The following is a 17,372-nucleotide window of genomic DNA, read 5'->3' on the forward strand; positions in this document are numbered from 1 at the left end:
GAACCAGCTAAGTTTGCAAGATAGTCAACGTGAGCGTACTAGGCTACATCTAGGACCAAGGTAAAGTTAGTTTTATATTCATACATTCAGACATTCAACAGACATTCGGCAAAAGCCATTTACAAATGTAAAAATCAATAACTAATTCACCGTTTGTCACAGAATCATCAAAATAGATATGAGTTATTCTATAAATTTCAAGCATACTTTTGAAATACAAATTCCATTTTTGATTTGATAGAAAAAGTGGTATAAATCAATAACGTGTTCACTGATTATAACATAATCATCAAAATAGGTGGGATTTATTCTATTACAATCTTAAAGTGTATGCCAAATCAATGTTTTCATTTTTAGTGCAACAGTTACATGACACAACAGTCATTTATTTATTTATACTTCTCTAATTTAACAGCAAAGAGGCCCCTTCCAATCATTTTCTATTTTGGCTTTGTTGAAGTCCTTCTTTGTCATCTCCATTCAAGCTAAATGGTACCATCTCCTGTGGGGGCGGCAGGGTAGCCTAGTGGTTAGAGTGTTGGACTAGTAACCGAAAGGTTGGAAGATCAAATCCCCAAGCTGACAAGGTACAAATCTGTCATTCTGCCTCTGAACAGGCAGGTAACCCACTGTTCCTAGACCGTCATTGAAAATAAGAATTTGTTCTGACTTGACTGACTTGCCTAAAGGAAAAATAAATAAAAAAAATAGATTCAGCTGTTCAACACTTACAGCCAAATGTTTAATACTCTGGGTATTCACAGAAAATATTCTGGAAAGTCTATTGATTCAGGAGTCACTTTATTAGCTTCTGGAACAGTGTGAATTCAAAACAGTTGATGAAACTGGGAAAGAGATAGAGACTGTTCAAGTCAAGTCCAATTAGAGTTTATTACAGTCAGTACAAGTTTTTTTTACTTTTCTGAGTTACCAAAGACCATCACAGACTGTGCTGTCATTTTGCACATTCTAAAGTCCAAACAAACAGTAACAGAATACCTGAATACTTCTCTGCAAGCTTTAGTGACTAGCAAGCCAAGACCACGGGACTTAGTGAATGTAGGAGCAATTTATTTTTGTGAAGAAGGTGGTGATCCTAATAAAGTGGCAACTCCTTTTGAGCAGTGTCTGTCTGTTATATGTTTGATCATTTACATTTACATTTACATTTAAGTCATTTAGCAGACGCTCTTATCCAGAGCGACTTACAAATTGGTGAATTCACCTTCTGACATCAGTGGAACAGCCACTTTACAATAGTGATCAATGGGTATAATGGTAAATCTGATCCCCAAGGTCCTCATAGGCTCACTTAGATACATAGAGTTGGAGGTAAAGAAAAAAATATGAAACTAGGACATTAAAACACTGGCAGAATTCTTTCATCCACATACATTCACATAAAATATCTATTCTAAAGTATAAATACCCTTCAAAGACCACTGTCTTTCTGGACTTTTTAAAAGGTTTGCAAATAGTTATTTCTACAAGTAATGTGAATTGAAAGAGATTTGGTAATACCTATGTAGGTGACGTACAGTGCCTTGCGAAAGTATTCGGCCCCCTTGAACTTTGCGACCTTTTGCCACATTTCAGGCTTCAAACATAACGATATAAAACTGTATTTTTTTGTGAAGAATCAACAACAAGTGGGACACAATCATGAAGTGGAACGACATTTATTGGATATTTCAAACTTTTTTAACAAATCAAAAACTGAAAAATTGGGTTTGCAAAATTATTCTCAACTGGCAGCTTCATTAAATAGTACCCGCAAAACACCAGTCTCACTGTCAACAGTGAAGAGGCGACTCCGGGATGCTGGCCTTCTAGGCAGGGTAGCAAAGAAAAAGCCATATCTCTGTCCAGTGTCCGTGTTCTTTTGCCCATCTTAATATTTAATTTTTATTGGCCAGTCTGAGATATGGCTTTTTCTTTGCAACTCTGCCTAGAAGGCCAGCATCCCGGAGTTTCTCAGAACAAGAATAGACTGACGAGTTTCAGAAGAAAGTTATTTGTTCTGGCCATTTTGAACCTGTAATTGAACCTGCAAATGCTGATGTTCCAGATACTCAACTAGTCTAAAGAAGGCCAGTTTTATTGCTTCTTTAATCAGAACATCAGTTTTCAGCTGTGCTAACATAATTGCAAAAGGGTTTTCTAATGATCAATTAGCCTTTTAAAATGATAAACTTGGATCAGCTAACACAACGTGCCATTGGAACACAGGAGTGATGGTTGCTGATAATGGGCTTCTGTACGCCTATGTAGATATTCCATAAAAAAATCTGCCATTTTCAGCTACAATAGTGATTTACAACATTAACAATGTCTACACTGTATTTCTGATAAATATGATGTTATTTCATGGACAAAAAAACTGCTTTTCAAAAAAAAAAAGGACATTTCTAAGTGACCCCAAACTTTTGAACGGTAGTGTGTGTTACGGTTCACTCTTAGTTTTCCTTATCTCCACTGTGGAATGTTCATGTTGATCCTCTTGGTTGTCTTGGTCCTCTTGATCCATGCACCTGTCTTCTTTGTTAGTCAAGCCTGACCCCTTAATCCCGTAGTTTTTTCCTGTAATCTAATTGAGTATGACTGAAGATACAGAATTTTATGCCCGGTCCCTTCTAATAGGGTATAAAACAGACTCATTAGAAGTTTGACCACACTCCCTCTAGTCGGACTACATGCCCTCTATCAAATCAAAACTGGAATTTTTACTCAAAACAAAGGTTGTGAATGTATGCTAGACATTTATAGAATAAATCATACCTAGCTTGATGATTCTGTCATAATCAGTGAAAATGTTATTGATTTATACATCTTTAATTGGCATTTTATAGAGGTTATGTGTTTCTATCGAATCAGAAGTGGAATGTTTACTCAAATCAAAGGTTGTAAAAGTATACTAGACATTTATAGAATAAATCATACCTAGTTTGATGATTCTGTGACAAACGGTGAATTGGTTATTGATTTATATCGCTTTAAATTGCATCTATAAATTGTATGTATTTTTATCAAATCAAAACTGGAATGTTTACTCAAAGCAAAAGGTTGTAAAAGTATGCTAGACACTTATAGAATATATCATACTTACTTTTATGTCTGTGACAAGTGACAAACTGTGAAGTATTTATTGATTTATAAAGATTTAAATAGCATTTTAAAGATTGTATGTATTTCCATCTAATCAAAACTGGAATTTTTATTCAAAACAAAGGTTGTAAAAGTATTCTAGACATTTATAGAATAAACCATATCTATTTTTATGTTTGTGAATTAGTTATTGATTTTTACAATTTTAAATGGCTTTTGGCGAATGTCTGATGAATGACGGTTGAATGCCTGTTGAATGCCTGATGAATGTCTGTTGAATGCCTGATGAATGTCTGTTGAATGTCTGATGAATGTCTGTTGAATGTCTGTTGAATGTCTGATGAATGCCGGTTGAATGCCTGTTGAATGCCGGTTGAATGCCTGTTGAATGCCTGTTGAATGCCTGTTGAATGCCTGTTGAATGTCTGATGAATGCCGGTTGAATGCCTGATGAATGCCGGTTGAATGCCTGTTGAATGCCTGTTGAATGCCGGTTGAATGCCTGCTGAATGCCTGATGAATGTCTGTTGAATGCCTGTTGAATGCCTGTTGAATGCCGGTTGAATGCCGGTTGAAAGCCTGATGAATGCCGGTTGAATGCCTGATGAATGTCTGTTGAATGCCTGATGAATGTCTGTTGAATGCCTGATGAATGTCTGTTGAATGCCTGTTGAATGTCTGATGAATGCCTGTTGAATGCCTGTTGAATGTCTGTTGAATGTCTGTTGAATGTCTGTTGAATGCCTGTTGAATGCCTGTTGAATGCCTGTTGAATGTCTGATGAATGCCTGTTGAATGCCTGTTGAATGCCCGATGAATGCCTGGTGAATGTCTGATGAATGCCTGATGAATGTCTGATGAATGCCGGTTGAATGCCTGTTGAATGCCTGTTGAATGCCTGTTGAATGCCCGTTGAATGTCCGAATGTGTGACTGTAAAACCAACTTTACATCTAGGCTACATATTGAACTTATGGAATCATCTCAGGCCAGTGGAACAATATATGACTTTATGGTTAGATCAGAATCGCCATCATAATCATTGGCCTGTAAAGGTACTGTTAGTCAAAACAACAAGTCCAAATCACCATCTCAAATCAATGGTGAAAGGCCATATTTAGCAAGCTAGCTACTGCAGGACAACAACACAAGCAGACTAGAAACAGACACTTTTTTCTAAGAATTACATTTTGCTTTAGATGTGATTTGATTGGTGTGAAGGCCTCCCGTGGGGGGCATTTTACAGTGCCTGGACAACCCACTGTTGAGCTCAAGTCAACGCTGATTGGCTAATAATTTTATACTTTTTTAATCAAGGGAGGCAAAATGCTTGCTGGCATCAATCAATCAAATTCTACGGTGGCAACATGTCATCCTCTTTTTTCCAGATAGCGTCAGATACATGGGCTACACATACTTAGACATAGGGGGCGCTGTTTCCCTCGCTCAGATTATTTATCTGGTGAGATTCAGCCACTTGTGAATTGAAGGGAAATTATGAAAACACAAAGACAAAAGACAAATAATCTTGGTCAAATATTTTGGTAAGCCTGGCTTCCCTTGGCATCCATGAATATACACCACTGTTGCCCTCTGAAGAGGAAACAATGATATGTAGGCAAGGCTAACCACAGATCTGAGATTTTCTTTCACTATAGAAGCACTGGTCCTCTGAAATTTTCATTCCAAGATGCACATAAAGATATTTAGTGCTATATGATGGTCTGCTCTGCCATTCCTCCCCTTCACACCAGGGTTGCCAAGAATTGACCCATCAAAAAACTATAAAGCAGCTTCCCACTACCGTGAGATGTCAATATTTAAGGTATTACATGAATGGTGACCCAGCCTTTCCAAAAATACAGTCCATTTAAATAATATTTTCTTTCCACCATGCTCCATGTATTCAATGTATTCCATTTCAAATTTGGCTCCCACTGCAGCTAACTTCCAAGCCATTATGACACATCTAGTAATTCCTTTTCTATATGTTCCTAGTTTAAAGTGTGTAAATATCTAACAATACAACCTTGACGGATGGTGCTGCATCACGAGGAGGAGAGAAAGGCCAGATGGGCAACGGGGCATGCTGGTTCTCGATCAATTCACAGAATAAATAGACTCACACAAATGACACCCCTAACCAGTTCTCAGTTCACAGACCATCCAGCTTGTGTAGATGTATAGGTAATGACTGTACCTTAATACACATCCATATGGAGAGAGGCAGAGTCGCGAGCATCAGAAGCATGGATAATCCGACAATGATCCACCCACATAAGCCAATACCAATATCTGGGCTCTCCAAGGCTGAAAGACAATACAAAAACATACCAACAGTGTGAAATATAACTGCAAACAGAAAATGTACATTCTCACATCCCAGCCAACCCAAGAGCAGCCCCTTCCACATCATGCATTTCTGGTAGCATCATTCTTCAAAATGTTTCATCCGTATTCTTCTGTGATCTGCCAAGTCTAGTTTATGTAGCTGAAATTGTGCATTAGCTACTTTACCTAGGCTACAAACAATTAGGCTGAAAATTGTTTTAGAACTGCTGGTAAAACCCAGATATGCATGTGTCTCAAGTTAGCAACCAGCGAAAGCATCCAATCCAGATGACTGGGATATCACACTAACCTTTCCCTAAATTCACACCCTGAACCACCTACCAAAACAATGAATCAATCAGATTATTGTTAGATTAGGATTAAAATAAACAGTCTAGAAGAGATTATGTGTATCCACTGAGCAACTGTTCAAATTAAATTTGGTTAATGCAAACAGCCCTAAAGCTTTACTTGTTGAATTAAACCTACCTAGTTAGCTATGGAACAAGTAGCTAATTCCCCTGACATACTCAAAAGAAACATACCTACCTGTATCAGAATCACATGCAAACTGCAGAGATACTGTATACCATAATATTCAGACGATTCACAATCGTGACATTACAAGCCTTGGCATTCACATGAGGGGGGATACACCACTACTGTAGCAGGGTTGGGTCAATTCTGAATTGAGTGGAGTGATTTCACGCCAATGGAAGCGGAAAATACTTTGGGTATTTTAGATTGATCTGACAATTCTCACATAGGAGCTTCAATGGGAGGAAGGATGTTTAACATGCTTTTTACATTTGTATTTTCCTTTTTTGGGGGAGAAAATCATGATGAAAGTTGCCATTTTTGAACCTTTTTAGACCTATGTCTCCTGTAATACCCTATGATCTGTGAACCGTACATGATACAGACAACAACTTGGTGTCATTATAATCCTTATAGCATTCTCTCAAATATGGAGCATGTCTAGATTCTGAAATACACATTTTCACATTCATTTGTTCAATATTAAAAATAAAATCTCAACTACCCTTTTTGATTTTGCTTATTGTTAAACATTATTTGTAACAATATACATGTCAAAATTCCGGAGTGTGCTCTCTGGTTCATTTAATGATATGACCCATTTTATACATAGAAATTGACATTATAGGTCATTAACCAATCACAGCTCTCTTTTAGGATTGCACATTCCTTAAATCACAAGCAAAGGGAGTTCGCTGTGAATCCATTTTCCCATTCTCTGTTGATGTTCATAAAATTGATCATACTTCCAGAATTAGCAGAGACCCCACTTTGGAAATGTGATGTACATGTAGAGTATATTGTTCTAAATAATATGTCTTAAAATAAACTAAATCAAAAGGATAGTTTGGAAATATTGATATTAATATGTTTAATGTTGAATACATTAAAGTGACATACTCCAGAATCTGTATCATGTACAGATCATGTGGTCTTGGGGCGCAGGTAGCCTTGTGTTGAGCCAGTAATAAAAAGTAATCAAAAGGTTCAAATCTGTCATTCTGCCCCTAAGCAAGGCAGTTAACCCACTGTTCCTGGGTGCCGAAGACTTGGATGTCGATTATGGCAGCCCCCCGCACCTGTCTGATTCAGAGGGTTTGGGTTAAATGCAGAAGACACATTTCAGTTGAATGCATTCAGTTGTACAACTGACTAACGTAAACTCACCCCATTCCGTACAAATGTGTGCAACCGCAACATTCAAACGAGACTACAAAGAAAACTAATGGGACTGTAGCGACTGTGTTTACTTCAAAATCGGGGGTGTGAACTAGGTTTCTATTCAAGCGTTGATCGACATGGTAATGGCTCTAAAGTATTGGAGAAAAGTTGAAAAAAAACGGACCCTCCGTTACATCGTGACGTGTCATGTCGTAACGTACAGCACTCGTAAAGCAACTATTTCTGTCTTACAGTCTCTTTCCTCCAGGTGTAGCACTTCTCTCATCCTTTAAAAACTAAAAATGGACAGTGACGGGGGTAAGGGGGGATACCTAGTCATTTTTACGTCATCATTGCATGCGATCATCATTCTCAAAGCCGCTGTTTACTTATAAGATCACTTTAGGACCGCCCTAAAAACTCGATTCAAATTCGACACAAACCTTTAAATAGGTATGTAATGACACAAACATATAAACTCTTTATAGTGTTTTATTTACATTTTAAAGGCGATAAGGTGATAAGTAGGACAGATCGAGTGAAAAAAAACTATTTTCCCACACATCTCTCCTTCTCACTATCACGCATTAGTTTCTCTTCCCATTTTTAAAAAGACCCGACGGGGCTCATTACCTTGTTGAATCATGCAGAAATGGGCAGCGTTTAGGTCATGTAATTGATTATTTTGGAAAGGGGAAAAATTGTGCTTTACAATGGTATTGACATTACAGTTGATCTGAAAGTATTACGTTTTTGGGGCGCTAAAATAAGGTCAATTGTACGGACCAAGGGGATGTATAAAAGTGAGTGAGTTTAAGTTACATGCATCCTGTAAAGAATCATGATGTAAAAACCATTTCAAACATCCTTCCTCCCAATTAAGTTTCTATGTGAGAATTCCCATATCAATCTGAGATACCAAAAATATTTTCGCCCAGATACAAATTGCTCTTTAATTCCAATTAAATTCTTGAATTGAATTAAATTCAGAAATGCCTAATTAACCCTAAACCTGTACAAGCAAGGGATAAGAATGTTGCCAGCCAATATGACAATGAAACATTTAGAACGAACGACTGGGTCGCGTCCATAGATAAAGAACAAAAAGACTGAACGACTGGGTCGCGTCCATAGATAGAGAACAAAAAGACTGAACGACTGGGTCGCATCCATAGATAGAGAACAAAAAGACTGAACGACTGGGTCGCATCCATAGATAGAGAACAAAAAGACTGAACGACTGGGTCGCGTCTCTGGCAACCGAATCAATAGAACGACCAGACGGTTTGGGTAGCAACAATAGATTTGCTTTGTTTTTTTGTGGAAGGATGAAATAATATGAAGAAATGATCAAGATAACATTTTTTTATGAAAATATGTCAATCATTATTTTAATATTTTGTTAACCGGTTGTATAAATTAAGCGACCACTTCCTAGAGACGTAGGGGTTGGACTATTGTTTTTCTGATGCAAACATAAACATTGAATGAAATAATAATTTTATGGGTGAACACCATATATACTAATTTGAGTATGACAGATTTACGTTTACTATGTTAAGTCTAGTCTACGAGACCATGCTGGGCTATGATACTAACTATAACACTGAATTCTGAATTTGATCTGGCAAATCGACGTTGGGCAAATAGCCTAACTATGCAACTGCCCGACACTGCAGGCAAACTGTATTGAATACAAAATTGTAATGTGGCAAAAACGTAAGTTAACCATTATGTCTGATACATAATGCGTGCATGCGGGCGTCGCACACCATAACGGTGTTTTGTAGGGTGGGTCTCTGTTCCACTGCTTTCTTTGGTCATGTGTTGATTTGACCAACTAAAGATGACCAAATGTAGATATCAGCAGACTTAAGTAAATAAACTGGATTAGGCCTACCTGCTTGACGTTCCCGTCTTTTACTCTCTCTAATTGAAATGGTTTCTTTGCCGTCTTCCTCCATTGTAAAATACAGTTCAGTCACTGATCTCAGTACTGTCGCTTCAGTCGAGTATGTGTGTTGATGAAAATGAGCGTGTTTGTGTCACAAGATAAGACGTCCTCAGGGGGATGTACTGACATATCTTACTTCATTTTTATGCACTTTGTCACCCCCTACTGGGTCAAGCACACACACAAAAAAACTATGATGACGTAGCTTTATAACAACAAATGATGTAGCCCGATAATTTGGCTTGCTGAAAAGGAAAATGAGCCAGCTGCATTATTTGGCAACTCTTGGAGGACAGTTGCTAAAAAAACATGATTTAAGCGCTGAGGCCCCTCATTTGGGTTTTACACACATAAATATTAGGAGGGTTTTAATATATCAAGTTTCAAGTTTTAATGTCACTTGAGCAAGTACAATGAATTGCCTTTCTTGCAAGCGTTAATACCAACAGTGCAGTAATCAACAGCAATGAAGTACTAAAAATAACATAAGGTAGAACAAAAACACACAATAAATAAAATAAGAAAAACACAAGTAGTAAGTAAGATACAGTTGGAAGTCTGAAGTTTACATACACCTTAGCCAAATACATTTAAACTCTGGTTTTCACAATTCCTGACATTTAATCCAAGTAAAATTCCCTCTCCTAGGTCACTTAGGATCACCACTTAATTTTAAGAATGTGAAATGTCAGAATAATAGTATTGAGTAATGTATTTCAGCTTTTATTTATTTTGTCACACTCTCAGTGGGTCAGAAGTGTACAGTTTAAATTGTTTAACTTGGGGCAAACGTTTGGGGTAGCCTTCCACAATAAGTTGGGTGAATTTTGGCCCATTCCTCCTGACAGGGCTGGTGTAACTGAGTCAGGTTTCTAGGCCTCCTTGCTCGCACACACTTTTACAGTTCTGCCCACAAATGTTCTATGGGATTGAGGTCAGGGCTTTGTGATGGCCACTTCAATACCTTGACTTTGTTGTCATTAAGCCATTTTGCCACAACTTTGGAAGTATGCTTGGGGTTATTGTCCATTTGGAAGACCCATTTGCGACCAAGCTTTAACTTGAACTGACTGATGTCTTGAGATGTTGCTTCAATATATCCACATTCTCATGATGCCATCTATTTTGTGAAGTGCACCCTCCTGCAACAAAACACCCCCACAACATGATGCTGCCACCCCCGTGTTTCACGGTTGGGATGGTGTTCTTCGGCTTGCAAGCCTCCCCCTTTTTCCTCCAAACCTAACGATAAGTCATTATGGCTAAACAGTTCTATTTTTGTTTCATCAGACCAGAGGGCAAAAAGTACGAACTTTGTCCCCATGTGCAGTTGCAAACCATTCTGGCTTTTTTTATTGTGGTTTTGGAGCAGTGGCTTCTTCCTTGCTGAGCGTCCTTTCAGGTTATGTTGATACAAGACTCTCTAGGAGACAGAACGTGTCTCCTTCCTGAGCGGTATGACGGCTGCGTGGTCCCATGGTGTTTATACTTGCGTACTATTGTTTGTACAGATGAACGTGGTACCTTCAGGCATTTGGAAATTGCTCCCAAGGATGAATCAGACTTGTGGAGGTCCACATTTGTTTTCTGAGGTCTTGGCTGATTTCTTTTGATTTTCCCATGATGTCCAGCAAAGAGGCATTGAGTTTGAAGGTAGGCCTTGAAATACATCCACAGCTAGACCTCCAACTGACTCAAATGATGTCAATTTGCCTATCAGAAGCTTCTAAAGCCATGACATCATTTTCTGGAATTTTCCAAGCTATTTAAAGGCACAGTCAACTTAGTGTATGTACATTTTTGACCCACTGGAATTGTGATACAGTGAAATATAAGTGAAATAATCTGTCTGTAAACAATTGTTGGAAAAATTACTTGTGCCATGCACAAAGTAGATGTCCTAAATGACTTGCCAAAACTATAGTTAACAAGAAATTTGTGGAGTGGTTGAAAAACAAGTTTTAATGACTCCAACCTAAGTGTATGTAAACTTCCGACATCAACTATATATACAGGGTCAGTTCCAATACCCTATTTAAAATGGAGTGGTAGAGGTAGAAATGTATATAAGGTGACTAGGCCTCGGGATATATAAACAGAGTACTACCAGAGTATATGATGATTGTATGTGAGTGTGTGCTTATGTGTAGAGTCAGTTTAAATGTGTTTATGCATGTTATGTGTGTGTGATTAAATTAAGTGTGTGTGTGTGATAGTCAGTGTAGCCATTTTGATAGTGATTTATCAGTCTTATGGCTTGGGGATAAGCTGTTCGGGAGCCTGTTGGTGTCAGGCTTGATGCACCGGTACTGGTTGCCATGCGGAAGCAGAAAGAACATTCTATGGCTTGGGTGGATGGATTCTTTAATGATTTTCCGGGACTTCCTTTTACACCGCCAGGTCCATGGATGGCAGGGAGCTCGGCCCCAGTGACAAACTGGGCTGTCCGCACAACACATGCAATTAAGGGTGGTGCTGTTGCCATAATAAGCAGTGATGCAGCCTGTCAATATGCTCTCAACGGTGCAGCATTTTGAGGATTTGAGGGCTAATGCCAAACCTCCTGAGGGGGAAGAGGTGCTGTGAAGAAGGTGTGACAGCTCCTTGACCCGTTCCACTGCAACCCTGTCGATATGGATGGGGGCGTGCTCGCCCAGCCGTTTCCTGTAGTCCACGATCAGCCCTTTGGTCTTACTGATGTTGAGGGAGAGGTTGTTGTCCTGGCACCACACTGCCCGGTCACTGATCTCCTCCCTGTAGGCTGTCTCATATTTGCCAGTGATCAGGCCTACCACCGTTGTGTCATCAGCAAACTTGATGATGGTGGTGGAATTGTGCGTGGCCACACAGTCGTGGGTGAACAGGGATTACAGAGGAGGACTAAGCACACACCCCTGTGGGGTCTCCGTGTTGAGGGTCAGTGTGGCGGAGGTGATGTTGCCTACCCTCTCTACCTGGAGTCGGCCTATCAGGAAGTCTAGGATCCAGTTGTAGAGGGAGATGTTCAGTCCCAGGGTCCTAAGATTGGTGATGCGCTTGGAGCTGTAGTCAATGAACAGCATTCTCACATAGTGCCAGTCAATCTACCCATTCCATTTTTTTCTTTATTTTGACTATTTTCTAAATTGTAGAATGATAGTGAAGACATCACAACTATGAAATAACACATATGGAATCATGTAGTGACCAAAACAGTGTTAAACAAATCAAAATATATGTTATATTTGAGATTCTTCAATGTAGCCACCCTGTGCCTTGATGACAGCTTTGCACACTCTTGGCATTCTCTCAACCATCTTCATTTCAATTAACATGTGTGCCTTGATAAAAGTTAATTTGTGGAATTTCTTTCCTTCTTAATGCGTTTGAGACAATCAGTTGTGTTGTGACAAGATAGGGGTGTTATACTGAAGATATCCCTATTTGGTAAAAGACCAAGTCCGTATTATGGCAAGAACAGCTCAAATAAGCAAAGAGAAACAAGAGTCAATCCTTACTTTAAGACATGAAGGTCAGTCAATGCGGAACATTTCCAGAACTTTGAAAGTTTCTTCAAGTGCAGTCGCAAAAACCATCAAGCGCTATGATAAAACTGGCTCTCATGAAGACCGCCACAGGAAAGGAAAACCCAGAGTTATCTCTGCTGCAGAGGATAAGTTCATTAGAGTTACCAGCAATGGCAGCCCAAAACTTCAAGTAACAGACACATCTCAACATCAACTGTTCAGAGGAGACTATTCAATTGAGACTGCTCTTCTCTGTATCACGGAGGCGCTCCGCACTGCTAAAGCTAACTCTCTCTCCTCTGCTCTCATCCTTCTAGACCTATCGGCTGCCTTTGATACTGTGAACCATCAGATCCTCCTCTCCACCCTCTCCGAGTTGGGCATCTCCGGCGCGGCCCACGCTTGGATTGCGTCCTACCTGACAGGTCGCTCCTACCAGGTGTGGTGGCGAGAATCTGTCTCCTCACCACGCGCTCTCACCACTGGTGTCTCCCAGGGCTCTGTTCTAGGCCCTCTCCTATTCTCGCTATACACCAAGTCACTTGGCTCTGTCATAACCTCACATGGTCTCTCCTATCATTGCTATGCAGACGACACACAATTAATCTTCTCCTTTCCCCCTTCTGATGACCAGGTGGCGAATCGCATCTCTGCATGTCTGGCAGACATATCAGTGTGGATGACGGATCACCACCTCAAGCTGAACCTCGGCAAGACGGAGCTGCTCTTCCTCCCGGGGAAGGACTGCCCGTTCCATGATCTCGCCATCACGGTTGACAACTCCATTGTGTCCTCCTCCCAGAGCGCTAAGAACCTTGGCGTGATCCTGGACAACACCCTGTCGTTCTCAACTAACATCAAGGCGGTGGCCCGTTCCTGTAGGTTCATGCTCTACAACATCCGCAGAGTACGACCCTGCCTCACACAGGAAGCGGCGCAGGTCCTAATCCAGGCACTTGTCATCTCCCGTCTGGATTACTGCAACTCGCTGTTGGCTGGGCTCCCTGCATGTGCCATTAAACCCCTACAACTCATCCAGAACGCCGCAGCCCGTCTGGTGTTCAACCTTCCCAAGTTCTCTCACGTCACCCCGCTCCTCCGCTCTCTCCACTGGCTTCCAGTTGAAGCTCGCATCCGCTACAAGACCATGGTGCTTGCCTACGGAGCTGTGAGGGGAACGGCACCGCAGTACCTCCAGGCTCTGATCAGGCCCTACACCCAAACAAGGGCACTGCGTTCATCCACCTCTGGCCTGCTCGCCTCCCTACCACTGAGGAAGTACAGTTCCCGCTCAGCCCAGTCAAAACTGTTCGCTGCTCTGGCCCCCCAATGGTGGAACAAACTCCCTCACGACGCCAGGACAGCGGAGTCAATCACCACCTTCCGGAGACACCTGAAACCCCACCTCTTTAAGGAATACCTAGGATAGGATAAAGTAATCCTTCTCACCCCCCTTAAATGATTTAGATGCACTATTGTAAAGTGGCTGTTCCACTGGATGTCATAAGGTGAATTCACCTATTTGTAAGTCGCTCTGGATAAGAGCGTCTGCCAAATGACTTAAATGTAAATGTAATGTAAATGACTACGTGAATCAGGCCTTCATGGTAAAATTGCTGCAAAGATACCACTATTAAAGGACACCAATAATGTCACGCCCTGACCTTAGAGAGACGGTTTATTTCTCTATTTGGTTAGGTCAGGGTGTGATGTGGGGTGGGCATTCTATGTTTTGTTTTCTATGTTTCTTTATTTCTATGTTTTGGCCGGGTATGGATCTCAATCAGGGACAGCTGTCTATCATTGTCTCTGATTGGGAATCATACTTAGGTAGCCCTTTTTCCCTCCTTTCAGTGTGGGTAGTTGACTTGTGTTAGCGGCACTTAGCATTCGTAAGCATCACGGTTGTTTATATTGGTTCTTGTTTTGTTGGCGTCATTCCAGAATAAAAGGAAAATGAATGCTCACCACGCTGCACTTTGGTCAACTTCTTTCGACGGCCGTGACAAATAAGAAGAGACTTGCTTGAGACAAGAAACACGAGCAATGGACATTAGACCGGTGGAAATCTGTAATTTGGTCTGATGAGTCCAAATTAGACATTTTTGGTTCCAAACACCATGTCTTTCTGAGACGCAGAGTATAGTAGGTGAGTGGATGATCTCCGCATGTGTGGTTCCCACCGTGAAGCACGGAGATGGTGTGGGAGTGCTTTGCTGGTGACAACGTCAGTGATTTATTTAGAATTCAAGACAGACTTAACCAGCATGGCTACCACAGCATTCTGCAGCGATACGCCATCCCATCTGGTTTGCACTTAGTGGGACTATCATTTGTTTTTCAATAGGACAATGACCCAAAACACCTCCAGGCTGTGTAAGGGATATTTGACCAATAAGGAGAGTGATGGAGTGCTGCATCAGATGACCTGACCTCTACAATCACCCAACCTCAAACCAATTGAGGTGGTTAGGGATGAGTTGGACCGCAGAGTGAAGAAAAAGCAGCCAACAAGTGCTCAGCATTTGTGGCAACTTCTTCAAGACTGTTGAAAAAACATTGCAGGTGAAGCTGGCTGAGAGAATGCCAGGCTTGTGTCATAACCAGCCTTTCAAAGTACTTCATGATTACAGATGTGAGTGCTACAGAGTGGTAATCATTGTGGCATAAAGCCTTAGAATTCTTGGCAACAGCAAATATGGTGGTCAGCTTAAAACATGTGGGGTTTACAGACTGAGACGAGGAGAGGTTGAAAATTTCCAGAATATGCCTGCCAGCTGTTCTGTGCATGCTCTGGGAACGCGCCTAGGAATACTGTCTGGCCCCCCAGCCTTGCAAGTGTTGACCTGATTAAAGACCTTACTCACGTCAGCCTTGGATAGCGAGATCACGAGTCCTCTGGGTCGGTAGGGGCCCTCACGCATGGCACGGTGTTATTGTTAAAGCGTGCATAAAATGCATTGAGTTTGTCTGGTAAAATTCATTGCGTTCAAGAGGCATGGAAGAGTGGTATCGCTGGGCAGATCACGGCTGGGTATTCCTTTGTAATCCATAATGGACTGTAGTCCCTACCACATGCGGCAGGCATCGGAACCTGTGTAATATGATTCCACCTTATTCTTATATTGCCCTTTTGGTTGTTTGATGACTGTGCAGAGGCCATAGTGTGACTTCTTGTACTGGTTCCTGTCCTCAGCCATAGCCTCAGGGTTGTCTGCAATAGTCTTGTGTGCAGTAGCCCTGTCCTTTAGTTTAGCGCCAACCTCAGTGTTAATCCAGGGTTTTTTTATCGGGAAAGCAGTGAATCTTCACTGTGGGGACAACGTCACTGATGCATTTCCTAGTGAAACCAGTGGCGGAGGTGTTCAGCTCGTCAATGTTATCGGAGTCTCATAACACATTCCAATCAGCTCTAGCAAAGCAGTCCTGTAGCATAATCTCTGGTTCTGATAACACTGGCTGCGTTTCACACTCAAAGTAGACAGCCCTCGGCCCTAAACCCTCAGCCCTTGAATGACATTCTACATCGTTACATCCGAGCATACCTTAAATGTCCCTTGCCCAAGCAAGGGAGAGTGATGATCAGAGAGGCAACGTCCTTAGTAGAAATCTTTAAACTAAGCTTAAAAACAACCAACCTAAGCGATTGTAATGTAATTGCACCGGAGAGGATGGTTGCCGTTTTATTGGCTCTTAACCAACCGTGCTATTTTGTTGTTGTTTTTTGCGTTGTTTGTAACTTATTTTGTACATAATTTTGCTGCTACCGTCTCTTATGACCGAAAAGAGGTTCCGGACATCAGAAAAGCGATTACTCACCTTGAATTGGACGAAGAATTTTTCTTTATTGAGTCAGACGAGAGGGATTTCCTTAAGACATCCGAACAGGCCCTCATCTGTATTTTTCGTAGCTGTCTACATACCACCACAGACCAATGCTGGCACTAAGACGGCACTCAATTATCTGTATACCGCAATAAGCAAACAGGAAAACGCTCATCCAGAGGCGACGCTCCTTGTGACTTTAATGCAGGGAAACATAGATCCCTTTTACCTCATTTCTATCTGCATGTTAAATGTGCAACCAGATGGGAAAAAACTCTAGACCACCTTTACTCCACACACAGAGATGCATACAAAGCTCTCTCTCGCCCTCCATTTGGCAAATCTGACCATCATTCTATCGTCCTGATACCTGCTTACAAGTAAAAATTTAATAAGGAAGCACCAGTGACTCCGTCAAATAAAAAATTGGTCAGATGAAGCAGATGCTAAGCTACAGGAATGTTTTGCCATCACAGACTGGAACATGTTCCGGGATTCTTCCGATGGCATTGAAGAGCACACCATATCAGTCATCGGCTTCATCAATAAGTGCATCGATGACGTCGTCCCCACAGTGACCGTGCATACATACCCCAACCAGAAGCCAGGGATTACAGGCAAAATCCACACTGACCTAAAGATTAGAGCTGCTTCTTTCAAGGAGCGGGACTCTAACCCAGAAGCTTATAAGAAATCCCGCTTTGCTCTCCGACGAATCATCAAACAGGCAAAGCATCAATACGGGACTAAGATTGAATCTTACTACACCAGCTCCGACGCTCGTCTGATGTGGAAGGGCTTGCAAACCATTACAGACTACAAAGGGAAGAACATCTGAGAGCTGCCCAGTGACACGAGCCTACCAGATGAGCTAAACTACTTCGTGGATTTATCGGTGGTGACAGTGTTACCTAGCCTCAGTGCAGTGGGCAGCTTGGAGGAGGTGCTTTTATT

General features: G+C 41.2%; 1 protein-coding gene across 1 annotated transcript in view; it reads right to left on the reverse strand.

Moving 5' to 3' along the window:
* The window catches only part of LOC135517925 (stomatin-like), a 33,240-nt gene extending 24,050 nt beyond the window's left edge, over positions 1-9,190 (reverse strand). Inside the window, exons 1-2 of the mRNA XM_064942652.1 lie at positions 9,034-9,190; positions 5,305-5,414 (exon numbers count right to left, since the gene is read on the reverse strand). Coding sequence (XP_064798724.1) covers positions 5,305-5,414; positions 9,034-9,097 — 174 coding nt within the window. The 5' untranslated portion in view covers positions 9,098-9,190. The remainder of the gene's footprint in view (positions 1-5,304; positions 5,415-9,033) is intronic.
* Positions 9,191-17,372: the final 8,182 nt, after the last annotated feature.

Source organism: Oncorhynchus masou, chromosome 28 (assembly GCF_036934945.1).
Source record: "Oncorhynchus masou masou isolate Uvic2021 chromosome 28, UVic_Omas_1.1, whole genome shotgun sequence".
Taxonomy (NCBI): Eukaryota; Metazoa; Chordata; class Actinopteri; order Salmoniformes; family Salmonidae; genus Oncorhynchus; species Oncorhynchus masou.